We start from the raw sequence: 27,206 nt of genomic DNA, 5'->3' as shown, positions 1-27,206 counted from the left end.
GGTTGGGATTTATTGAAAAAAAAAATTTGAAATTGAATTGAAAAACTTGGTAGTAATTTGGGTGAAGACTAGTCGTCTATGATAAAAGAACCTTCCATTTTGAGCTATCACTTGACCATTGACTTGAGAGTTTGAGTAATAGGATGCATAAGTAACGAATTGCTTGTTTGCCTTGATTCATGCTATTTGCCCAGTGAGACTTGAGCTTTTAATTCTTTCATGTGTGATTTATCATCAATTGTGTATGTGTTTCTAGAACTTGCTCCTTATCTTCTTGAGTTTACATAGTGACCTTAAAGATAGGGGAAGATGTTAGGCCATTGTTGTTAGCCTCATTTTTACCTAAACACTAACCTTATTATATAATAATACCCTTGATAGCCAAGTTTGAGCTTATTGCCTTTCCTTTTGTCAAGCTAATCAAAAGGGTTGGGAATCCTAGACTCAAGAATTGTTGAGTTGTGAAAAGAAGAATTTGGAGAGTTTAGTTGTTGAAAGAAATTGGTCGTGTTTAGCTTATCAAGTTGGAAATTGGTTGTACTTAGAAAGAAAAAAAAAGAGAAAAGAAAAGAAAGAAGAAAAGAAAAAAAATGGAAAAGAAAAAGAAAAAAAATATATAGTATATAGAGAATAATTCAAGGCCTTCGGAAGTTGGGAAGAAATTAGACAAAGTCTAGTTATTGTGGAAAAGTGTTTTGGCAAATGGTTGAAGTTGAAAGTGGATTGCGCAATTTCTTGGGATTTTATCTTTTTGGAAATTTAGTCACTTTAGCCAAATATACCCTACCTTACCAAAGAGCCTACATTATAACCTAAACAAAAGACCTTTCGGACTCTAGATTTATTGTCACACGAAGTAGAGGAGATGTTAGACATTGAGCAAGCCTATGGTAAACCATGCATTTTTGATTGATTTGAGTGTTACTTGATATCTTATACACTTTGAGTGAGGTGAATATACACACATATATACATCCCGAGTGAAGCATGAATCCAAGGTGATATACGAGTTAGTAGTAAAAGTGCATTCGACGGCTTAACTTGATGGAATTTGTATTGTGATATGCTCCTTTATTCCGTATTAATTGAGACGATGATGATGTCTAAAACTCTTTTGAATCCAAATTTCTTCTAGTTCTTTTTCTTCATTGCTCGAGGACTTGCAATTGTTTAAGTTTGGGGGAGTTGATTCACATGGATTTTACATGATTTTAGAGGGTAGTTTTACTTGGTTTTGATCATATATTGTGTACTTTGAGACATGGTTATAGCTACTTCTCTATTATGTTGGTATTTTGACCATTTTGTGAAGAATGTGTAGAAAAATGTACAAAATATGTGGATGTGCAGCTGCTCAATGTTCGAGACAGCTTATCTGGAGATTTTGAAGTCCGGTTCGCATGTAATGCATACCATTCTCTTCTTCTTCGAAAGAGCTTCGCGTGGATATCTTAAACGTCTCAATCGGAGTTCGGTAGAAGAAGTTATGGCCGTTTTACCAAGACTGCGCAGTGCAGTGACATAGCTGGCGACCCGCCAGGTTCGCATGCAAACGAACCTGGCGACCCGCCAGCAATCCACGAAAAAAACGCCGTAAGCAGCTGGCGACTCGCCAGCTTCGACGCACACCCAACCTGGCGACCCGCCAGCTTCGTCGGACAGCTTATTTCGGGCCCAAAGTCAACCCTAGGTATATATATGCCTAGGAAACGCCTCCAAACACAACTTACACGCCTTCTACCCCAAAAATACCACTTTTTCACCTAGGAAGAAGAGAAGAACGAGCAGAGGACGAGTATTCATCGCAAGATTGAAGACGAGACCTCCAATCCGCCCAATCCAATTCTAGGAGTTTCTACTTTTAGTTTTATTCTTGTTCAAACAATGTTTTTGAATATTTCTTTGACTTTTGTGTTGAACATGAGTAGCTAAATCCTTCGTAGAGTTCTACGGGGGAGATACAATGATTCTTATGTTTAATTGATTTCCTTTTTCTATGCCTTGGCTCATGTGGTTATTTTGATTTCTTCTGTGCTTATACATTTATTTGACTGATCACCTTATAAATGCATGCGGATTTTACTACAAGAACTGAGAAGTGAGTAGTTTAATTTGAAAGAGAAGAAATTGACGTCTTTGCCAATATAATCGAGAGATTTGAGCCTTTGAATGAAGCTAAGTATCTTAGGAGCTATTAGGAGTTGTTGCCTTAGTTCTAGGAAGGAGACTTCGGTTCTAGGTAACAATCTACAAATTATATGCTTTGAGAAAAGATATAGTTTTACCTTAGTGATAGCTTAATAACCCTTGAGACCCTTTGTTGGCATAGTTAGGAAGTTAGTTGAGCATAGGATAGTTGTTATCGATCCCGTAGGATTCTACCCTTCTCATCTTTAATCTACATCCGTTTTCTTATTTGCTTTTAGTTCTCTAGTTGTTTTTAATTGTTTTTACCTTGCTTTTAAATAGATTTAGAAAACCCAAAAATCCGATTCATCTAGATAGTAGTTGAGGTTGGTTCGTGGTAATTAGGTTGACACTCGTTGTCTCTGTGGATACGATACTCTTTGCTTACTATTTGCTACATTAGCCTCGTACACTTGCGAGTATACTTGTGTTAAAAATAAGTCGAGTCATTGTCCATGATTTAAAGTCTCACCATGATTCAGTGCGTATATTAAATCATGTTTAATTATTTGATCATTTTAGTTTAATTTTTCATTTGTTTCACTATCATCTGCTTTAAACATTAGTTAAGGCATATAAATAAAAAAGTACTACTCCAATTCATTACAAATCTTAAAAATTACAATTCCTAATTTTAAAATAAATATTTCTATAATTTAAAGATGTCCAATATGGAGATCCTCGTCAAACATATAGCATCAGTGTATGTGAGTTGCCAGACTTCTCCAACGTTGAGAGTCCATGCCGTCCAATTCCATTGGGATTAGAGGTGGCCACGGTTCGAAAACCGCCGGTTCCGGTTCGGCGAGATCGTGAATCGTAACCGGACAGGATACCGGTTATCTGGTTCCGGTTTAACCGCCGGTTACCGCCGGTTCCGGTTCCGGTTACGAACCGCCGGTTTTTCACCGGTTCCGGCGGTTCCGGGCCGGTTCCGGTTCGGTTCCGGTTCAATAAATTTTTTTATTTTTTTATTTTTTTATTTTTTTATTTTAGAGTTATTAAATCTTAGAGTTATAACTCTTATTGAAATTCTATAGTAAAATCCAAAGAGAATCGATAACGATAAAGAATTGCATTTTTATTGATTTGAAACTTTGAATGTAAATTTCTACAATACAATATTACAATTACAAGTTACAAAATACAACAATACTACAACTATACACTTGAATTTAAAATTTAAATACAAAATTATAATTTACAAAAAACATATTAAAAGTAAAGTTGAAACAATTAGAAAAAAAAAAGAAATAAAAGGAAAAGGACTTGAGCTCAACTTAAATTTAAAATTTAAGTTGAGGTGCCTACGTATCCTTAATGCTCAATTGCATTGAGGAATCAAAGTCCACGTAGTTCTCTTACCTTGCTTACCTTGTTGGTTGGCGGTTGACGACGGTTGGCCTTCATTCTCCACCTTCATCCTCGGTGTCGGTGAAGGTTTCCTCACTCTCTTCACGAGCATCCCAATCTGGTTCTTGCGCTCTCCTTGCAGCTTTTCCCCAATCATCAAGTAACATCACGGCTTCCATATTTCTCGCGGAGAGTTTGCTTCTTCTCACGTCCAAGACACATGCTCCAACACTGAAAGCGGACTCGACGGCTACAGTGGAAGCCGGGACTGCAAAGATCTCCTTAGCCATTGACGCAAGTATGGGATAATCTTTCTCGTGTGTTCCCCACCACTCTAGGACGTCGATTTGGCCGGGTGTAGGACCTGCATCACTAAAAGTATGGTGGCGTGCTTCCAAATAAAAATCTAACTCGCTTACCGATCCCATTGAGGTGGACCTTGAACTTGAGCTTGTGCCGTAGCCGTATAAGTCGGCTAATTGTGATTGAGCATCGGGGTCATCATAAGCAAAACCAAAACCGCCGTATTGCTGCGGTTGAGGAGCATGTTGTGTACGTGGATGAATTTGGTGGGTACGGTTATACCTTTCTTCATATTCGGCAAAGAGAGTACGCAAACTACTTTCAAATTGAGCTTGAACAAGTGATCTATCAGGAATGGTTAGTTCAAAAACTCTCGAGGTTTCATTATCATCAAAAGGCAAATTTTGAAGTGGACTAAGATCAATAGAACGCAAATTTTGATAATAGAAATCTAAGATCTTAGTTGTGCCAGCTAATTTCCATTTCGGATCCAAGCACTTAGCAATTAAAAACACAGTTGGAATTTCACTAAAATACTTCAACCATTTTTCAATCATATAAAATAAAACACACATTAACTCACGAGATCTAGCATTTTTCATGCATGTTTTAAAACCAAGTGCTATATACATGCAATGCTCTAACACACGAACAGATGTGCAATAGTAAACACCCGATAATTCAACGGTAGCACTTTTGAAAGCTTTGAACAATTGACATAAACTCATGCTTTGGTCCCAACAATTAGGCGTAAGAACTATATCACCATAGGGATTAGTTCTAAAAAAATCGCACAAAGCATCTCTATGCTCCAAAGTAGAATTGAGGCAATCATATGTAGAGTTCCATCTAGTAGACACATCCATTATAAAAGTTGTATAGCTGATGTTCCTGTTACGGCAATATTTTTTCCAAGCCTTGCCAAGCTTGAAATGGATCGCTCTAACTGCATTTCTAATAGGATCAACATGCTTTTGCCATAAAGAAAGCGCATCTTGTACACATAAGTTCAAAATATGACATACACATCTTTGATGAAAATACTTACCATCGATAATCGGAGAGCACGTATCAATCAAGTCGCTAATACTTGCAGTATTAGCAGTTGCATTATCAAAAGCAATAGAAAACACCTTATTGCATAATTGATATTCATTCAAAACTTGAATAATTAAATAAGCAATTGCATTTGCAGTGTGTGGTGTAGGAAAATCTCTAAAAGCAATTAAACGTTTGTTCAAAGACCAACTATTGTCCATAAAGTGAACCGTAATTCCCATGTATGCATGCTTTTGGAAAGCGTCAGTCCATACATCAGAACAAATATTCACTTTGTGTCCCAAGTTACTCAAATATCGTGATAAATCTTTTTTCATTTCATTATATTGATTTTTGGTAGATCGTTGAATACTAGTTCTAGGTAGTCTTTTTGAGTTCAAATTATAACACTCTTTCATCGAATCTTCGTAATCTTGATTATCATAAACATTAAAAGGAAGATGATGCATGGCAGCAAATTTAGCCATAACATCAGTAGTATGCTTATGATCATATCTTAAAAGAGCGGAGGACGGCGTACCTGTTTGAGACGAACCGGAGGCGGAGCCATGGGCACTCGCACTTTGGAAGTTGAGTTGGGTTTGGCTAGCACTATGTCCATATAGTTCGGGATGAATTGTCGTCATGTGACGGATGAGAGAGCCATATCCCCCGGACTTCTTGAATTTGTATTTTTTGGTGCAGTAGTTACAATATGCCATAAAAAATACCGGCACTTCATTAGCGGAAGAAACTATTGGGACCTTTTTGAAATGTTTCACAAATATATCAGATTTATATTTAGTTTTTTCTCCGCGGCCGTCTTGTGAAGGGGGGGCATTTCCTCATCTACGTGGTCACCACCGTCACTGTCCTCATTATCATCGTTCAGATTAACATTAACATCATCAATATCGTAATCATCGACCGAGATGTAATTATCAGCATCGGATTCGGCGCCAACCGCGCCATGACCACCCAATTGGGATAGTGCAATGGCTGCAGCTGCACGACGATCTTCTTCCATCTACAAATAGTATACGTAGTATGTACGAATTAGAATTTAGAAGATGATGAACATAGAAAAATCATGAACTCAAACTTATTAAGTTATGACTTTATGTATAAAAAAAATAATATGCAAAATATTTTATAACTTACTTGTAAGCGAACAGCCTCAGCATGGGAAACCTCCTCCAAAATTTCTCGACGAGTAGGTCGTCGTGATTTTCTCGGACGGGTAGATTGATCTTCTGCAATTCCTTTGCCCCGTCGATCACGGTCACCACCACCACGAGAAGAAGACATATTTTTTTTTATAGTAATGTAGTTGAACAAGTTGTAAGTTGTAACTAATATGAAGTGCAAATTATGAAAATTGATGAACAACTTAAGTAAACAAGTAGAGAGCAAATTGAGAGAATGAGGTAGAGAATAGAGAATTGGAGATTGAGAGAGAAATCCTTGTTAACACAAGAATGGGGTGAGTAGAAGTGATGAAGAAGGGGGTATTTATAGATAAAAATGGTGGGGAAATCTGATATTAAAAAAAAAAAAAAAAAAAATTAAAATTCAAAATTTGAAACGGTCGGAAACCGGCGGTTTCCGAAACTTTTTCAGACCCTACGCCTGAACCCTAGACCCTACGCCTGAACCCTAAGCCCGAACCGGCGGGAACCGGCGGTTTTGTGTCAGGAACCGGCGGTTTTGTGTCAGGAACCGCCGGTTTTCTGACACAAACCGCCGGTTTCCGACACAAACCGGCGGTTAACCGTGCTTTTTCAGACCTACCCCCTGCAACCCTCGGAACCTATCGGCGAACGGCTACTTTTTCCGGTTAACCGGTTAACCGGCGGTTCCGAACCGGCGGTTAACCGCCGGTTCCGGTTGCATATTTCTTGAACCGTAACCGAACCGTAAAAATCGTGTAACCGGATTTCGAACCGGAACCGTCGTCCGATTCCGGTTCCGGTTCCGAACCGCCGGTTAACCGGCGGTCCGGTTTGGTTTGGCCATGTCTAATTGGGATGCTGCTGGAAGAACTCATATATCATGCGCAACCGATGTGTTAGCAATAGGTTCAAACAACGATAGACGCATGCGGAAACAAGGGAGTATTATCTAATCATGCTTTAAAATTTCTTGAAATATGTTTATTTTTATTTTATTTATACAAATCGTAAAATATAATATTTGATCATGTTTGAGTTTAAGCATATACCTCACATTTACCATAATTAAATATTTACGTACTAAATATATAACTAATTTTCATCATTACATATTGAATTGTTCATATGTTAATTTTATCAGCAATTGCCCGATTAGCCCGGTGGGCTAGCCTGAAACCCGAATACTTACTAAGCAATTGCCCGATTAGCCCGGTGGGCTAGCCTGAAACCCGAATACTTACTAAGGTTGAACTTTTATTACCCGATACAAATCACAACCAAATTAACCCCGCATCCGGTTGACCCGCAATCCGAGTAGAATTAGCCCGAAACCCGCTTTGCTGACCTGATTGACATCCCTACCCCAACATAATAAAATTAAGCACTATACTAGTTAAAAAATTAAATAATCACAACATCAATTTAACAAACTTGCTAGGACCTCCACTAAATATTTAGCTTAGTTCACGGATTGAGATTCAAATGCATAAAAAACAATAGAAGTTCGATATATTGACTTTGTGTTAAGCTTTTATACATTACAATGGTCGTTGAGAACTTACATTTCCTGCCAAAAATATTCAACGTAACTCAGATCTTTCCGGTAGTCGACAATTTAAACCACCGGAAATTATCATGTACAAGAAAGAAGTAAGAGCTATATTACATTTATAGTCACTGGTCAAAAGGACTGAGAAAGATTTCTGATGCAAAAATGATTTTCTGGTGTAAGTTTTTTGATCTCTCAACTCAAGCACATATGAAATGTTGATTGCCTTTTTTATCAAACGCTTTGTCGTTGATGGCCGTTTGTTATCATTAACTTCCTGGCATCATCTTCTTCATACAGCATGACTGACTTTTGACGATACAGTTCGTCTCTGAACAAGCAGAAAGGCAATCACCAGAAAGATGTAAAAGAGATGTCAAGTAAAGCTCTAATTTAGTGCAGCCATCGAAATTTAATCGTGATCTAACTCTATATTAGGCCTTTCACACACAAACATATATAACTAGGCATTGGAAAATTCAATTTAAACCACAAGGAAAGGGTGCATAGCTTGAGAAACAGAAAGAGGATGACATATACTATGAACAAGCAACTAGTTACCTGAGACAAGTCCACACTGAATCGTAATAAAGAACTCCTGCAATCTTGCGTCTTCTCCTTTCTCTCTGACCATCTTCTGCACGCTTGATCACAGGCAACTGTTTGATTCCCTTTGCCTCCATCAGCTGCTTGGCCATTGTCAGATCAGTATCTGGATAGCAAATCAAAGGTCCACATTCTCGCCCATTATAGCTTATCCCACGAGTTAAGATAGAGGAAATAGTGCAAGTATTTACCTGCAAAACAATTCACAAGAAAGTCCATCATACATCAGCAACCATTTGCAAACAAGAACCAATTGGACACGAAAGAGAAGCGACAAACAGAGATTTGTATCTAAAATGGATTTTCATTTGAGATCACTGAGAAAATGAAAATAGCATACATCTGCTGAATCACTGCTAGAAGAGTCACCAAATCTTTTCGTCAACCAGCGTTTGATATCCCCATCTGTCAAGATTCCTTCTAGAAAATCTTCATCTTCAACCACAAGAAGACAATCATGCTGACCATCACGCATGCAACTCAGGGCCTCCCTCACAGTTTGGTTCGGGGATATCTTTAAGAAGTTGCTTGACATTGCCTGTGAAACCTGATAGAGTAGAAAAAACATCATTTAAATTGATTTCTGTGAAGAAAAGATTACCAAAAAGCAATGCATAAGGTAAAAATATGCACTACTTGGCTTTATTAGATGAATGACTTCGAAAGGTAAAGGAAAAGGATGAACCTTCATATTTTCCAGTAAAATGTCAACATCTATTTGTTTATGACCACTAAAGTTTTCAATGGCAGAGAGTTCTATATCATTTCTGTGACTAGTTCGCCTCCAAACATCATCATCCTTGTCTTCCCTAGGTGAAACAGCAGAATAACCTCTCGGAGAAATCTTTGTATTCAATGCCTCTGACTCTTTTGGCTGAGTTGTCACAGAGGGCACCCATATTGCCAATCCAACTGCACCCTGTTGCAATAAGTAAAATCAAGGAACTTATTGTAAAATGATGCTCGTTAAATTTAAAATGAGCACCCAAAAAATGGTTTATTATATCATAGTAAACCATTCAAAGGCCACTTAATAGGGAAACAATCAATAAGTATGGCTTCTATTCATTTATAACCTCACATACAAGGTAAAAATATTGCAGGTTATGGATATATATATGAGTTTAGGGAATGTTACATAACAATTTTAAAGCATATTATATTACTTATATTTTAGAAACTATTGACACAAATGAAAACTGATAATGCAACAAAAATTATTTAAATTTTAGAAACAATTTCATTTTAGGGAAGCATGATGATATAGAACGGTATCTTAATTCTGAGCAAGATTATTTACCATGAGTGGAAGCAAGATTCTGTAATCTCTGGTGAGCTCAAACAGAAGAAGAACCGAAGTTAAAGGTACTGAGCAGACTGAGGCTAATGTTGCAGCCATTCCCACCTAGAGTAGCGTTCAAAGTGTCATTGGTAAAGGAAATAGTTCGATGGCATTTACCAAAAGATATATTCGAAAGATGTACAGTCAAGAAGAAAGCCATAGAGCATATTACCAGAGCATAGGCCTGTGGCTCAGCAACAGCAGTGTTTCCGGGAATAGCAGTGTTGATAATCTCACCAGCACAGCCACCAAATACGGCACCCACAGCAGCACCAATCATCAAACTTGGGGCATATAAGCCACCAACGAGGCCAGATCCCCTACATAGTGCAGTAGCAACAACTTTTGCTGCAGCTAATTGAGCAAGTAGCCAGATTCCTGGTGCTGAAGCAGTTTTTCCAGTACGTAATATCTCATCAACATTGGTGAACCCCCAATACAATATTCCCGGATATTTAAGTGCTATTAGACCAGCTCCTAAACCTCCTAGAGCAGGGCAGACTACATCTGGAAGCCCATACTTTTCTTTGATAAACTGAAATATGTTTGTGAACCAATCCAGCAAGCGAGTGAAAGCCACACTTACAACTCCACATAGCATCCCCAGTATTAGATACAATGGTAGCTCTGAGCAATGATTTTGAGAATCCAATGGTCAGATATATATTCACACTCAGCAAGATACAACAGTTAACTTTTGCTCATACATCGGTAGTTAAACTTTGCTTTTCAATCAAATTTATTATGTGAAAGGTCTATCTATTAAAGAATCAATGAGACTCAGCAAAAGACAGGTTTTTCATGCTGGACAATGGAGAAGCAATTAAGTATTTGAACTTGTTGGAAAGAAGATCTCTACCAAAGGCAATAATCAAACAAAAATCAAGGAAAACCAAATCAAGAGAATATTTACTAGAATCAGAATAAATCTTACATGTATAGCTAGAATTGGATCCTATAAAAGATTGTGTAACAATCAGAAGAAAATTATCTAATCCAATACAATGTGGCCCTTAAATTATATTAATGTCTTTTATTTTCCGCATTCTACTTTTTATCAGAACTCGTTTTCACTAGTAATGAACAAATTTAAATCATTAGTTAACGGAAGCATTCTGCTAGTATTTAGAATTTATAATGGGAATGCAGTAGAGGAATCATCCTGCTATATAACCAGGAGCCCACCACATTCTCTGTATGCTAAAAATGTGGTGTAAACACCGAGGTTAATACTACCTCCATCCCTTAAAAATAGAAACTATTTCCATTTTGGTCTATTTAAAAATAGAAACTAAATAAACTTTCTATTTTAGGAAGTGGTCCCCACAATCCACTAAAACTACTTCTACTACCTTTTCTTTTCCGGTCTATTACTTTACCCAATTTTTCTCTCCTTCTCTTACTTTACCAATTGTGTATTAAAACCAATGCCGTTTCAAAAGTTTCTAATTTTCAAGGAGGGAGGTAGTAATTCTTTTCTTACTTACCATACAAGCCAAGATCAAGAAAAATAGAAAAAGATATATGTGTGTGGCTTGATAAACTAATTCATACTGAAAATTCACATCAGAGCTATTCATGAGTATTCACAAGATTGTCAGACAGCAGGCCCAAATATTATTTTCAAAATCTAGAATCAGATCAAATACCAGCAGCAGATTTCAAATCATACGTGGGCACTGTGAAAGCTTGTTTCTCCCCAAGAACAGCATTTGATACAGTTGATGAGACAACTGAGGCCAAAATTATCATTGCTGTCGTAAATGGAGGAGAGTTTTCAGCACTGAGAGGCCTCAAAACCGTTTCAATAGCAAAGAAACATCCAGCAACAGCTGCATTAAAACCTGTGGTACACATGGAGAATACAATGAGATAGGGCTTTAATAAAGATTAAAAAAACTATTGAAGTGGACGCAATAGTTAATAATCCCATCTTTTCATACTCAACCAATACCGTATGCAGCAGTAAGTAACAAAGACCAAATACTCATGAAGATTCCAAGGAAGACCTTCCCAAACCCAAAAGAATACAAATGTTAAAAAGGCAAGAAGAGAAGAAACAACATCAACACTAACACAAACGGGTGACATTCAAAAACTTAATACATACTACATAGATGTGATAAAAAAGAATAGATGTGATAAAAAGATCAAAGAAGATAAAGACGTGGGGATACCAGAAGAAATTCCAGCAGCCGCACCAGCAGCAACAAGAGCAATTTTCCTTTCTCTATTGTTCTCCATCATCAGTGAGAATCCATTGGCACATGATTTTCCAATATCAACGCTAGGGCCTTCAGGACCTAAAGAACAACCAGTTCCTAAGGTCACACCAGCCTGGACAGCCTTCAGTACAGGAAAGATTGCAGCAAACACATCTAAGCCTTGTTCTTGTGAAGAAGTAGATTGCTTTATTTGACCCAATATTTCTAGAAGTCCATGCAAAACACCTACAATAACTCCACCTAAAACTGGTATTAAAAGTATACGGTGCCAAGTATCAGTTAGCCTTTGAAGCCGAAGCCAAGCAGCACCTTCGTTTGGGGTGCCAGCCCATGCCCATTCATGTACCACATGTACCTGAATTAAAATAAAATTAAATAAACAAAATTCAGACATTTATGATGAAATAAATTAGGTTCCGATCTACTAAACTAATCTAAGATTAAAAAAGGACTGATGACCAGATGAGTGCTTCACAGATAACACCTGTTTATGAAGTTAAAACTTCTTCTGCATAATTATGTTATAATAAAATGTCTTAGCAAGTTTTTCCATCAAATCATTTCCGAGTTTTAAACTGATTAAATGTTCAATGAAAGCTTGCAATGCAGTTAATATCATGAAAGTTCACAATGCACTTGACCAGTTTTTGAACAATATAAAAGTTATACCATATCTGCAAACGAATCAGCCACCATGCTAGCCATTATATCGGATAATTCGAAATTCCAAAAGTATTTGGAAGTTGAATAATTCAATATTTACTACACTGAGTTCTCTATTTGGTACTAACAACATTCATCCTAGTACCCTAAAGAATTAACAGGGCACCAATATAAGCATATATCTATCTAACTAATTTATTGCAACTAACTCATAGCGTTGAATCTACATCACATAGCAAGACTTTCCCCTTCATATAACTCTGTCATTCATTACTCACAAAAAAAAAAAAAAGATTCCCAGCTAACAAAATCTATAATAAGATTGAGGAAAAACAGTCAATCCAACAAAAAAAAGCATTAAAAATCAAAACTTGAACTAACCCCGCGATTAAAAATGGCAACAAAGAGGCCGGTAGCAACGCCGAGGAGGCAGCCGATAAGCAGCAATGCCCACTCGGGAGGCGCGCCGTCCCCGAGCGAATCATCGGAGGCGGCAATAGGGCGATGAGAAGGCGAGGGAGAGGAGGGGGGAGAAGAGGAAACGCGGTGGTGGACGGTCAATCGGCGGCCGGAAGCGCTGAGGCCGCGATCGAGGCGCTTCAAGAGATCGGAGGCGAGGCTGGTTTGGGGGGATTGAGAGGGGCCGTGCTCCAGATCGTCGTCGGAATTGGAGCGCAATAGAATGGCGCGATCGTTGTAGTCGGCGGCCGACGACATAGCTCGAGATCACCTCCGGTCTCCGGCTCCCCTTAATGAAGAAGAGACATCCCCTCCATCGCTCGGGGTTTGGAGATTTTGACCCCTTTTCACGTTTTCTTTTTCTTTTTCTTTTTCTTTTTCTTTTTCTCTATCAATTTGGGGAAATATAACATCTCAAAATATACTGATTTGTTATCCGCTAATTACCGTTTTTTCTCGAAAAGGAAAATTATCTAAAACTATGTTACATTATGGAGTAGTACATGTATATACCGAAATTATTTCAAATATTCAATATTCAAAGTATTTAACCAATATTTTAAGTTTTCAATCTTATACACTATGTTAAGTTAACGATTAATAAACAGTGTATTAGTGTATTAACAACGGAGTATTAAGTAACAGGACCGTTGTATATTCAGGTTACCGATGGTGTTATATGTTAAATGATGCTGTTATAATTTATTGAGAAGAAGTCAATATAGTCACATGGTTTCTTTGTGGTTAGGGATGCTTTTCCTTTAGGAGTCGTTTGGTTATTATGATTCGTCGAGTTATTAATCTTTATCCGGATGATACCCACTATTTGGTTACATTGATATTTATTCCGGTGGCCAGTTTTAATAAGCAAGGCCCTCACTGTTCATCTACATTTCAGCGTATATGTATCTGTATTTGTTCATCTGATTATTACCATTCATTGGACGACGTGCCCGATACATTCAATTTTTGTCCCAACTACCCTTCACCCCCTCTCCATTTTGAAATAAAGGGGTCAAACTTAGAAAATCGTTTCACACCCCATTCATTCTTGAAGATTTTTCAGAGAAACAAGGGCCAACGACGATCTCGCCCAACACAACCGATTCGTCCGTAGTTAGGTAGTTTCACGATTTTAATCGAAACTGGTCAAATTTCTGGACGTTTTCTTATGGATTTTGGTCGAATCATGTTTCGCATCTTGTTACGGAAGATTTTGTAAATTGTGTGTCATATTAACAACCATATGCTATTCGAGTTGTGGCAATCTGATTTAATTACATATTTGGAAAAATGCCCATATTTTTTTGAAAATACAAGAGACTTTTTGATATTTTGGGTTTATAGTGAGCATATTTGGGTTTGAAATTGGTTAATCTCCCTTTTTTTGTGAATGATGCATCAATTTTGGGTATTTAGAGGGTCAATCTCAGTTTTTTAATACGGACTGCATCAGTTGATTTTGGTTTTTCTGTTCAAGCAAGCTTCCTGATTTAACTTGGATTAAATTTGTATATCATACAAATTTCTTAGCTTCAGTACATGTAAAATTTATCTAGATTATGTTTTTCTAGATTATGTTTTTGCAGTAAACTAAATCCTACTGATTGTATGCTTAGCTTCGATAACCCGTCTATTTCGATTATCCAACGCAGTGTATTTGATGATAGAAGATATAGTGAGTCTCTTCCGTATACAAGCGGTTATAATTGCGTACTTACAATTGAGGAGAAGAAGGTGATTTGGACGATGTGCGAGGCAGCGTCTCATTAGGTATTCATTAATAGATAGGGTGCCACCACATGTGAAGCATGTGAATAGGCTCGTATCTGTTAGTGACATAGACTGTTTTAATAACCTACATATGGATAGGAATGCATTTGATCGTTTGTGTATTCTTTTGAGAGATATTGGAGGTCTGCGAGATGGTAGCTATGTGTTATTGGATGAACAAGTAGCTATTTTTCTTAGCATTCTTGCCCATCACAAGAAAAATCGTATATTTGGCTATGATTTTATGCACTTCGGAGAAACAATATCATATTATGTTCATCTTATTTTAAGAGCGATCCTCAAGCTTCATTCAATTCTAGTGCCTCAACCTGAGCCAATGACCAACTCATGTGTTGATAATTGATAGAAACATTTTAAGGTAATGTCGTGTAATTAGGTATGGCTACTGATTTTTTTAATCTTACTGAAATTTTGTGTTCCATCTTAGGGGTATATTGGCGCATTGGACGAGACATATATAAATGTCCTCGTTAGTAATGCAGATAAGCCACGGTATTGAACTTGGAACGGAAAAATCTCTACTAACACTCTTGTTGCATGTGACCGCAACATGAGATTCTTATATTTTCTACCCGGGTAAGAAGGATCGGCGGGTGATTCTCGAGTGCTTAGATATGCAGTTAGTAGAGATGGGGGATTGAGGGTGCCCAAAGGTTGAATGAATTTCACAGCCTTTGCAACTATTTTGTTTCTAAAAAATATTTCATTTTGTTATACTAGTTCTTAAAATCACTTATTCGACTTTGGTCTTTTTTTAGGAAATTACTTTCTATCATTAAAATGGATACGCAAACTGCAAAGGATTCTTGACGCTGTACAAAAATTTTCGATATCACTTGAAGGAATGGGGCGTTGGCACTCAAAGACCCCAAAATGCGAGGGAGTTGTTTAATTTACGGCATAGTAAGGCTCGTAACGTTATCGAGCGAGCTTTTGCTGTTCTTAAGATGGGGTGGGGAATCCTAAGGAGTGCTAGTTTCTATCCGATTAAGATCCAAATCCGGATAGTAATGGCATGCTTCTTACTCCATAATTTCATTCAAGGGAAAATGAACAACGATCCCATAGAACAAAAAATTGATTCAGCAACACAGAATGCAGACAATGAGGAAGCTGGGGGAGATCTAGAATTCATAGACCAAGTTGAGACAAGTACATCATGGACTCAAATGCGGGATGAATTGGTTAATTCTATGCGGTCTAATGTGTGTATTTTGCATCAATCTCAGTTTAAGTTTTAAAAATTTTAGTTGCATATTTTGTCTCATTTATGGATTCTTAAGATTCTTATGCGACTTACTGACCCTTAACTCAAATATTTGTTGATGTTTTACAGCAAGCTAATGTCGACGTCCACTGAGGACAGAGACATGATACCCGAGTGTCACTGTGGTGGGGCAAGATGTCATTGTTTTGTGATGGAAAGGAAGCAACTCATAGTGGCAGATTCTTCTACAAATGTCCAACAAACGCAAAACATTCTGGGTCTTTTCTATGGTGTGACGATTATCATAGCCGTAATGGAGATGGGAAGCTTCCAAATTATGTATTGAATCAAGCTTGAAGTTCAGCTAAAGTAGCAGGCAACTCTGAATCTAAAAAAAACAAAAGGCTGTTAAACAATGTAAAAGAATGTGGTGTTTGTGGAAGATTTCAGGCTGAACTCCGGATGAACTATTTGTTGGTTGTGTCATGGGTATAATCTTGTTCTTGTTAGGTGTTGTGTTAGGGAAACTGTTCTAGTGTCTAATTCTGTTTGCAATCTGGAAGTTTATGTTAAAACTTGGTGCAACTAATTTTGGATTCTGGTTTATGTAATTGAACCATATTATTCTATTTTGTTAGGATCCATCTCCATTTCTGTTTAATGAAATGATCTCAGCATTTTCTATTCAATTGTATTGTTACTCCATTTTGTTAAATGTGCGTTATTAATATCGATGCAAATGCCACAGATCTTTTAATACAAAGATTTCTAAAAATGTGAAAGTGGTTAATGAAGCATTGAACTACATCTTCTTTTCATAGTAGCAGTTATCTAATAATGTGAATGGTGCTTTCAATCTTATTCCTAGGCATAATAGATGGAAGAATGGACGTAAATCTACCCAATGTAGGCTACACATCACAATTAAAATGGGTGGTTGCATGTCAAAAACTTAAGTTTTTAGTACTTGTGAATTCATGGAGATCTTTATGCAATAAATATGGACAATGTAGATATTCATCTCCACATTCCAGTTGGCACTCCATTGAATGTGTGTCTTTGAGAGTCCAATACATATTATCTATATATATCAACCATTTGGAGTTCCCGGATCTTACTTCCTTAAGCTCCTCTTGCATCGACAATGTTAGATAACATCTCCATTGAAAGCTCTTTCCTATATGATTCAAAGTGCAGTCATGAGATTAACTCGGTGCTTCTCGGTACATTGATACGTCTCAAACATGCTACCGGGTTCGAGGGAACCATGTTTCCCAGCCGTTTCTTCGTCGAGTCAAAGATCGCCATCGAGTTGAAGCCTGGCTACTCATTTGAGTGGTTCGAACTAGTTGATCGGCTTCACTTTATGGAAAACCGTTACAAGACTTTCAATGAGATCATTCGTTTGGAGGGAACCTACTGGGACGCTCCTAGCAACAAAGTCATTGTTGCAACTCCAAATTGGCATGACGAATTGGAGGTAAGTTCATTGCTGTATGTGTGGATATTTCATTCAAATTCTTGTCAACTCACGTATGTTGTTATGTTATTGCAGCGAAACCCCCTTCTCGGAGCCTATCACAAACGTGGTGACCCCGCTTACCCTCAACTATATGAGTTGTTTGCATTGAATTCCGTCAAAGAAGAGGCTGAGAAAACTTTCATCGTGCTATCAGATTCACCTCAGTCTGCACGCCATGATGCACCGGAGGTGATCGCACCGATTATTGACGGAGCTGAGGTGAATAGCAAGAATCCGTTCTCACTTTCCCGTCGCAAGCTCATGTTTGATGAAGGTGGCCCACTGGACCTGGAGTCAACCAACAAGAAGGAGGTGCGATACTATGTTCCCGACGCCAAAGGAAAGTCTCATGCGAGGGTTGAGAAAAAAGGCCCTCGTATATTATCCAGAGAATTCCCACCCAATAGTCCAAATTTGGCCTATTCGTGTGCGTCGTCCAGCCCACTTGCAATGCCGAGAATGCTCCATAAACCCAACATTTAGTAGTCGCGACAAGTTGCTGCCTTTCTTTGGTCCGACACCTCACGGTTATGAGTGGTGTCTTCATTATCGGACCGTAGCTTAGATTATCTACTACATTATGTATTGAAGGTCATTGTTCTTGCATAGCAATAACTATTTTCACTTAATGAAATGACATTTTTTGGCGCTATGTTTAAATTCTTTTGTTTAACACAATGAGTATTCTCATTTTGCTTCATTGAAACCAATGATTCTGTGTTCAAGTGTGTTAAATTTTTAATTATGTTGCCGCGGTGTATCATATGGGGTTATAGGAATTATGCTGGCTCGAAAAAGTGCATTAAAATGGGAGAATCTAGTGTTTATTGTGATAATTGAAGTGTGCACATAATATTGGAAAGATGATGTTAGAGCTAAGATTGATTTCTTAATTCCAATTTCATGCTTCATCGAAAGAGAATAGATCTTTCTCACATTCTTTATAATGACATAACAAAATATAATTTCAGCAAAGAAGGAGAAATAGGCAGACCCACCAACTCAATAGGAAGTGAAGATAGAAAGTCATATATCTATAAAAAACAGAGTAGTCATAACACAACATTTTGCCTGCCTACATAATAGAGTAGTCATATTGCCTGCCTAATTACATGCCAAATACAACCATAATAGAAGTAGTTCTCAAAAAGCAACTGTTGATATTAACCTACAAAAGATTATAGACTACCACACCGGCATGATATAACTGCAATTTACCAAAAGTGCATAGTTTTTTAAATAACAAAAGTAATCGGCGCAAGACAGATGGGTCAAAAGGCAGGCCATATTTTAAGCATTTGATCGGCTAGGGGCGAGCTTCCTTTTCCAAAGACTCGCTTCGCATATCCAAGTTTCGAAGCATCAGGGAGTCCTGTGAAAATCTCAAGTCTCGAGCTCTCCTTTCCAATGATGTCGCAAAGATCATAACTTTCATTCTCGGTCAGCTCTGGTATGTTGCCCAAATGACGGAAAATTTCCTGTCTGGCTTTCACCAAATCCATTTCATAGCCAATGCGGGCTGCCAAAGTATCCAAACGAGCGCTGGTGTTAGCGAACATCTTTCCTAACATTTGGACAAGACCATCATCATCAGAGCTGACTTTGCGCTTACGCTTGACCTTCGGTGGAACCTGAGTGTTTGCGTTTGCATTCTTCCCACTTTGTGCACTATTATCATCCAGCACATTGTTCCCAAAGGTTGCATGAACTTGATCGTATCCTATGAAATCTTCAAAGCTTGGAAGGTAATCGCTGCTCTCACCTATCTCCGTAACAGGCGCGCCGGGCAGACTGTCTCTAGCAGCTTCAGCTACCCCCTCGGCAGTCCTCCCAGTTGCCCTATCTTTCCCGAAGATCACCTTCTAATCCTCCCAGTAAGGCCACGCCTTTGTGCGCATTCCTCGGGCATGGCTGTCTTGCTGCAGAGAACCAGGACAATATCATTAGAAGTTATGTCAAATCATCTGTATAAGAGAATCGGTGTTCAAAAGATCACCTTCTAATCCTCCCAGTAAGGCCACGCCTTTGTGCGCATTCCCCGGGCATGGCTGTCTTGCTGCAGAGAACCAGGACAATATCATTAGAAGTTATGTCAAATCATCTGTATAAGAGAATCGGTGTTCAAAATTTGGATGTGAATCACATACCTTCACAATTTGATTCCATTGGTCATCCGAGCAATCAATTTTAAAATCATCCCCGTGCATGTTGAAACCAACTCCACTTCGATCAAGGATCATCGACAGTAGATTGTAGTTCCTTTTCAATGTTGTTTTCTTAGACTGGATATGTGGATTTGCTTTAATATCAGTTCTTGGAAACTCAGTTTGCAAACACTCTTCAATCTTGTTCAAATAGCCACCTAGGAAACCATTATCCGATTTCCATCCAAGAGCCACCAATTCCTTCAAAGCTGAGATGAGTACAGCTTCTTCGTGATCAGACCACGGACGACGCCCTGTGTCATTTCTCTGATACTAGGACCTCCTTCGGTATTGGCTGCTACCTAAGTCAAAATGAGTAACATAAAGCAATCAAATTACAAATAAAATGTGTAACTACTTAACTACGCTCAAAGTAGAGATCTGTGTATGTGTATAACGAACCACACCTTGTGAGCTTTGGCTACCATCAACATTGGGTGCATTTGTTCGAGGATCGACCATAGCTTTGAGTAATGAAAGAGCAGGAGTCGCAACAACCAACAAAAAAGTATTACGCGATGAAAGAGCAGGAGTTAAGTTACCACGCTATGAAACCAAAACTACACAATTAAGCTAAAATCACAAACAATCTCCAGTTGAAATTGACTCTTGATTTGTATTACGCGACACAACGAACGGCATACAAACATATGAACGATCTTAATAATGAACTAGGATGTCATGGTGGAAATTAAAACTGAAAATCCAAATCGAGATACACCGTTTATATCAACCAATCAACAACATACCGATAGAAACACACAATATAATCGAATGAGCTAACCTGAAATTCACCACCGAGATGCCCTAAGCGAGTCGCCGCAGGTTGGGGGAAATTTGTTGGGGACAACTGCGCGGGAATGAAAAAACAAAGGAGAGAGTCGTGGTATTAATATTTGGTGGATTATTGAAATAATGAGAAAACCCCAGGTGCAAAAAATTTATCACACAGTATGTCACTATATTAATACAATCAACCAAACAGCTGGATGAGCATTGTCTCATTTTAATAAATGTGCAACCAAACATCAGTAATGCTATGATTAGTTACATGCTTTGATTATAAACCAAATGGTGGCCCGAACATCTTCGTAACTCATGTTAACAACCAAACGACTCCTAAGAGTGCGTTTGATTGCCTTGTTAGTATATGATATGATAAGGTTGGTGAGTCCAATTTTGCATGATTGAGTCTTAGATAGTTATCTTGTTATAGTGTTTGGTTGCTATGTCAAAAATCTTAGTTTAGCTTAACTTTTGTTTGATTAAGCTACTTTAAACATTGGATACATATATGTTTTGTCGAAAATAATAAACATTGGATACATATATGTTTTGTCGAAAATAACCTCATTAGTTTTTATTTAAGACATTTTTGTCCTTATTGAATCCTATTTTGGTGCATATTCACCTTGATCTCTCCCTCACAGATTCACCTACTGAGCAACGAGAGAATTTGTTTTCACATGCAACGACCCGCACGAGGATTTTAGACTGCAAATCAACACTACCCAAAGATGAAATCAGACAATTAAACAGATAAATATTATATGAAGAAGAGGTTTATGAGCCAAGAAAAGTTTCAGGAGCCTTCTTCAGAAAATCAAGTCTGCTCTACTCTGTCTGCTTTACGTTAGCTTGGCAGCAGCTTGAGCCTTGCAAGCTTGTTGGACTTCAAAACAGTCATTTTCCACTCATCGTTGTGATCCCGTTTATCCATCTGCTTGTGCTTCTTGTAGGCCGGAGACTCTTCACCATCACTGGAAGAGTAACCATCATCCTCCAGCCTTCTCTTTTCAGGCAATGCATCAATAAGCTCTCGGTTGTCTTGGATTTTCCTAGCATCCTTTTTCTCCTTGGCTATCCCAAATACATCAAAGCATAGGCCTCACATTCCACTAATTTATTTTACTCACATTTTATTGTAAAATTAATAAATAAAAGTGAGACACATATTCCTAAAATATTCAATCAAATCAAACCAACTCTTAAGTCTCTAACCCCTAAAAATAAATAAAATATTCTCAAAATATTCAGTCAAATCAAACCAACTCTTAAGTATCTAAGACCATCGCCAACCATTTACACCAAACTCAAACCTATTTTTGAATATACATCATAACATGTAGTTTTACTCCAACCATTTACACTAAATTCAAAATTTACAGCATTTTTTAGTTTTTGTATCACAAAATTTCTGCAGTAACACTATATTTGATGTTATTTCACAAAAAATACCAAAGGATTTGAGTTTGGTATATGATTGGAGATGGTCTAACCCCTAAAAATATTTAAAATATGTGTGTATCACTTACATAGAGTTGTGATCAATGTCGAACCAATTTTAAAGACCGAACTAGAGATCAAATCTGGGCCATTAGATCTAGTTTTTTTGATGAGATGTGCTGCTGTGAAAATTTTTTCGGCTTCATTACAAGCCCATTTTACTTCATTATATAGGTTTATTACTTTATTCTGTACTTCAAATGCTTCTACACATCCTTCATTCCAATAATTTATTACATTATTCCATATGTTTATTAAACCATATTAGCGCCATGGCGTTGGTGATAGATATTGTAGAGAGAAAGAACGGCACGCGACGGCGAAACCACATTTACGTACTGGAATGAAGTAAAAAACCTACTGGAATGAAGTAAAAACCTACTAGAATGAAGTAATAACCTACTAGAATGAAGTAATATATTCTGGAACGAAGTTAAATCTTCGTAACATGTTAGTATGACTTATTTACCTTCAGATGAATTCAAATAGGCTCGTGATGAAGGCGAAAATAATTTATAAATTTCTGTATCTTATCCATAAAAACTAGATCTAAAAGCCCTAATTTGGTAGGGTTCGGTGGTTCGGTCTTTAAGAGTGGATTTGTGGATAATGGGACTCCACTTACATATATATATATATATATAGGGGTGCATTATAATGATAACCCCGATTTGTGTGATAACCCTATAACTAAATCTCCACCACACATTTTTAAAATATATGGTCTAGATTTAATCTAACAAAAACTATCATTTTATCAAATAAAACTATCATTTTCGGATATATTAAGGGCAAAATTGTCATTTCATTTTAAAATTTGGTGGGAAAGAAGAAACTTGACTCAGACGTTAACATTCGATTTCTCACAACTCAAACCCTCCATCAATATCTCCCACAATCAAACCCTCCGAATCCCGTTTCAAACCCTACGAATCGAAGGAAAAATCATCACAATTCTGGAATATGTCGAAGGAAAACGCTGAAGCTTCACCGAAGAAAGGTTGGATGAAGTTTATTACTTATTTCACTTTTGATTTTGCTCGATTTATCATTTTGCTGAAGATTTTCTCGATTTTTTTTAGATTCTGTAGTTTTTTAGTGTAGATATTTCTTACATTTATACAATATCGTTCATGCATAACAATATTGAGAACAATCTACATATTTAGATTTACATTTTACCGTGCATGCTGCTGGTGTGTGTTTTTCTGTGTTTGTGTGTGTGTTTTGCTTTGTTTACGTGTGTTTTTGCTGTGTGTGTGTTGCTATGTGTTTGGTTGATCTGTTTAAATGTAGAAATTGTGATTTTGCTTGATAAAATGATACTTTGTGAATAGTGTTTTGTTTTACTTAAGTGACAAGTTATGCCCTCTCTGCTTTTTTGAACTCATTGAAATTCAGAAAATGATAGTTTCAGATTATAAAATGATAGTTTCATAGGATATGGGATAAAATGATAGTTTCATGGGATAAAATGATAGTTTACATTATAAAATGATAGTTTCATGGGATAAAATGATACTTTATGTTTGTTTGTGTGTGTGTCCTGATGCTAATGCTGCTGTGTTTGTGTGTGTGTTGTTGTGTGTGTCTCTGTGTTTTTGTATGTGTGTGTGTGTTGCTATGTGTTTGGTTGATCTGTTTAAATGTAGAAATTGTGCCTTTACTTGACAAAATGATACTTTGGGTGCATAAAATGATAGTTTCTGAAAATGATAAAATGATACTTTGTGGATAGTGTTTTGTTCTACTTAAGTGACAAGTTATGCCCTCTCTACTTTTTTGAACTTATTGAAATTTAGAAAATGATAGTTTCAGAAGATAAAATGATAATTGCACTTGATAAAATGATAGTTTCAGATTATAAAATGATAGTTTCATGGGATATGGGATAACATGATAGTTTCATGGGATAAAATGATAGTTTATATTATAAAATGATAGTTTCATGGGATAAAATGATACTTTATGTTTGTTTGTGTGTGTCCTGATGCTAATGCTCCTGTGTTTGTGTGGGTGTTGTTGTGTGTGTCTCTGTGTTTTTGTATGTGTGTGTGTGTTGCTATGTGTTTGGTTGATCTGTTTAAATGTAGAAATTGTGCCTTTACTTGATAAAATGATACTTTGGGTGCATAAAATGATAGTTTCTGAAAATGATAAAATGATACTTTGTGGATAGTGTTTTGTTCTACTTAAGTGACAAGTTATGCCCTCTCTACTTTTTTGAACATATTGAAATTTAGAAAATGATAGTTTCAGAAGATAAAATGATAATTGCACTTGATAAATTGATAGTTTCATGGGATATGAGATAAAATGATAGTTTCATGGGATAAAATGATAGTTTACATTATAAAATGATAGTTTCATGGGATAAAATGATACTTTATGTTTGTTTGTGTGTGTGTCCTGATGCTAATGCTGCTGTGTTTGTGTGTGTGTTGTTGTGTGTGTCTCTGTGTTTTTGTATGTGTTTGGTTGATCTGTTTAAATGTAGAAATTGTGCCTTTGCTTGATAAAATGATACTTTGGGTGCATAAAATGATAGTTTCTGAAAATGATAAAATGATACTTTGTGAATAGTGTTTTGTTCTACTTAAGTGACAAGTTATGCCCTCTCTGCTTTTTTGAACTCATTGAAATTTAGAAAATGATAGTTTCAGAAGATAAAATGATAATTGCCCTTGATAAAATGATAATTTCATGGGATAAAATGATACTTTGACTTTATATAATGACATAAACTGTTTAACACACTAAAATCTTTTGTTTATTAGGAAAGAACATTCGTGATGATGATGATTATGAACATAGAACATTAGCAGAAGAAGTAGAACATATAAGAAATAAGAAGAAAAGAAAGAATGATGATGCAACTGATGGTAAGACAACATCAAAGAAGGGCAAGAAAAAAGTTGTTGAAGATATTACAGTCATTAAGATAGCAACTTTGGCAGGAAGAAGGAATACTGACTTCTTCGTTGACATGCTTGAATCTCTAAACGAGAATCAAAGAAGAGCTGTTAGAGAGATTGGGTTTGGCGCACTCCTAAACTTCAATATAAGAAGTTTCCCAAGAGCATTAGCGTATTATCTGATCTACAACTTTAACCGTAAAAGTTCATCAATTGAGTTGAACAGTGGGGAATCACTGTTTTTAGACGATGAAGATGTTCACATAACTCTTGGGTTCCCGATTGGATCTTTACCTATCAATAAGAGCAAATTTCAGAAAAATACCCACATCAAAACTGAAATTGCTAAATTCTGTAAAGGTGGAGAGAAAAAAATGGTGCCAAAGTATGTTGTAGAGCAGATGGAGAGAGACAAAGAAGGTGGTGAGTTGTTTAAATGGACTTTTATGGTTCTCATGGAGTATGCCTTGATTAACACTCCTGCTGATGGAAATTTGAGGCCAAAAATTTTAGATTACATAGCTGATGTTGAGAAGATCAAAGAATACAATTGGTGTGGCTATGTCATATCTAGATTGCATGAAACACAAAAGAGGTGGAAAAAAAACACAGCAAAGATATTTACCGGGCCAGTTATCTTTGTAGTGGTAGAATATATTTGTTTTCCATTGTCTATGAATCTATTTACAGAAAAACTAATATTTAGTTTTTGTTTAATGTAGGCTTGTTACCAGGATTCTTTTTGAAAAAAAAATGGTGCCAAGATGTTATCCAACAGTGAAAGGATGGACTGCCGAACTGTTGAAAGAAAGACAAAGAGCAGAAATGGAGAATTCAACATTTGGTATGGGTCATATGTATGACAGATATAAAAAGCAGCCACATGAAGAAAATGATGAAGATGACGAAGAAGAAGAATCTCAAGATGTAGAAATGGGGACAACCAATGAATGGGAGAATTTCTTACATGAATGGAAGGAAGCTGCCAAAAATGTTAAAGCGTCAATGGAGAAGATTGTTGATGTCCTTGAAGCAGCGCCGGAAAAACTCAGGAATCTAAATAGCTTTAAGATAATCTGTGATACAACAAGAAATGCAGTGGGATTGAGAGAGGAAGGTGTGCAGCATGTTATAGAAAGTCAGAATACAATGACACAGGCTATAAACAATGATGAAACTGATGATCCTGAATGGATTGATATCATGATTGAGTTAACTAAAGCTGCTGAGAGGACATATATATTGAAAAATAGGAATGAGTTCCCTACCTTCACTCTGATACCTGAATGTGACGACAGACCTAATGAGAATCAAGAATTTAATCGGGAAAAGGATGTAGAGAAGGAAAAAGATGATGAGGTGGAAAACGAGCAAGAGAAACAGAATGAAAGCGAAAAGGAAATGGCTAATAAAGCAGCTGGAAAAGAAGAGGAAAAAGTTTCAGGGAAAGAAGTTCAGAATGAAGAATATGAGGTAACTTTTAAAAATGATAGTTTAAGTACATAAAATGATTGTTTATATGGTTAAAATGATATAGGTTTGATGATGTTTTTTGGTGGTTCTGTTTTATTTGAAAACTGATACTTTTGAATCATAAAATGATAGTTTAAGCGGATAAAATGATACTTTTGCATGATAAAATGATAAAATGATAGTTTCGGGGAATAAAATGATAGGTTCTGTGAATAAAATGATAGTTTTGTTTCATAATGATAGTTTTAGATTTTTGGCTATGAGTATTATTTTATCAGCTATGAGTATCATTTTATCAGCCAAAAGTATCATTTTATCTACTGCAAGTATCATTTTGTCATTATATAATTCAGAAGTACCATTTTATAACATAAAAATGAATTATATTTTCATGCATATAGAAAAGTATCATTTTATCAGCTATAACTATCATTTTATCAGCCAAAAGTATCATTTTATTAGTAAGAAGTATCATTTTGTCATTATATAATTCAGAAGTATCATTTTATAACATAAAAAGTATCATTTTATCAGCTATGACTATCATTTTATCAACAAAAAGTATCATTTTATCAACTGAAATATAATTTAATCAGCAAAAAGTATCATTTTATGTATATTAGCAACAAAAGTAATATACCTGTTAGTGTTGTATGTTGAATCAAATGAAATTACATCTCCAAACATATGATAATTTCATCTTGAAATAGCATCATCCCAGAACTGATACTTTTATTTGAAAACTGATTCATTTGCATCATAAAATGATAGTTTAAGCGGATAAAATGATACTTTTGCATGATAAAATGATAAAATGATATTTTCGGGGAATAAAATGATAGATTCTGTGAATAAAATGATACTTTTGTTTCATAATGATAGTTTTAGATTTTTGGCTGATAATGTGA

The 27,206-nt window shown here is 36.6% G+C and overlaps 2 protein-coding genes, 1 long non-coding RNA gene and 1 pseudogene across 4 annotated transcripts; 2 read left to right on the top strand and 2 right to left on the bottom strand.

Annotated features, from left to right (window-relative positions):
• Positions 1 to 7,536: 7,536 nt before the first annotated feature.
• On the bottom strand, positions 7,537 to 13,285 carry CLC-F (chloride channel F). The gene is made up of 9 exons (XM_048115770.2): positions 12,820 to 13,285; positions 11,728 to 12,130; positions 11,200 to 11,394; positions 9,723 to 10,177; positions 9,509 to 9,613; positions 8,894 to 9,127; positions 8,549 to 8,755; positions 8,164 to 8,399; positions 7,537 to 7,933 (listed from the first exon to the last, which is right to left on the bottom strand). The coding sequence occupies exons 1-9, from the start codon at positions 13,153 to 13,155 to the stop codon at positions 7,837 to 7,839; spliced, it is 2,268 nt and encodes a 755-aa protein (XP_047971727.1). The 5' UTR covers positions 13,156 to 13,285; the 3' UTR covers positions 7,537 to 7,836.
• Positions 13,286 to 13,715: 430 nt separating this feature from the next.
• LOC125216588 (uncharacterized) lies at positions 13,716 to 16,509 on the top strand. 2 transcript variants are annotated; one of them, XR_016136777.1, is made up of 5 exons: positions 13,720 to 14,018; positions 14,553 to 14,670; positions 15,119 to 15,344; positions 15,450 to 15,896; positions 16,028 to 16,509. It is a non-coding gene; the product is annotated as an uncharacterized LOC125216588 (long non-coding RNA). The 2 variants fall into 2 exon arrangements; XR_016136776.1 differs by having other exon boundaries at positions 13,716 to 14,018; positions 15,119 to 15,896.
• Positions 16,510 to 17,042: 533 nt separating this feature from the next.
• On the top strand, positions 17,043 to 18,054 carry LOC148930523 (uncharacterized). Its single transcript, XM_089066881.1, has 2 exons — positions 17,043 to 17,378; positions 17,454 to 18,054. Exons 1-2 carry the CDS (start codon positions 17,043 to 17,045, stop codon positions 17,901 to 17,903), a joined length of 786 nt encoding a protein of 261 aa, XP_088923007.1. The 3' UTR covers positions 17,904 to 18,054.
• A 632-nt stretch (positions 18,055 to 18,686) lies between these two features.
• On the bottom strand, positions 18,687 to 19,318 carry LOC148930522 (uncharacterized; annotated as a pseudogene).
• Positions 19,319 to 27,206: the final 7,888 nt, after the last annotated feature.

This window comes from Salvia hispanica, chromosome 3 (assembly GCF_029641045.1).
Source record: "Salvia hispanica isolate PSC_SH4W2 chromosome 3, Shi_PSC_v1, whole genome shotgun sequence".
Lineage (NCBI taxonomy): Eukaryota > Viridiplantae > Streptophyta > Magnoliopsida > Lamiales > Lamiaceae > Salvia > Salvia hispanica.
The sequence above is the reverse complement of the archived record's forward strand: the minus strand, read 5'-3'. Positions and strand labels throughout refer to the sequence as shown.

Bases quoted from the DNA above. Each gene is read 5' to 3' on its own strand.
- LOC148930523 (XM_089066881.1), top strand. From the start codon at position 17,043: ATGTTAGATAACATCTCCATTGAAAGCTCTTTCCTATATGATTCAAAG. The intron at 17,379-17,453 runs GTAAGTTCATTG...ATGTTATTGCAG, and splicing joins ATTGGCATGACGAATTGGAG to CGAAACCCCCTTCTCGGAGC.
- CLC-F (XM_048115770.2), bottom strand. From the start codon at position 13,155: ATGTCGTCGGCCGCCGACTACAACGATCGCGCCATTCTATTGCGCTCC. The intron at 10,178-11,199 runs GTATTTGATCTG...ATCATTGCTCAG, and splicing joins TGATTTGAAATCTGCTGCTG to AGCTACCATTGTATCTAATA. The intron at 8,400-8,548 runs GTATGCTATTTT...ATTGTTTTGCAG, and splicing joins CTAGCAGTGATTCAGCAGAT to GTAAATACTTGCACTATTTC.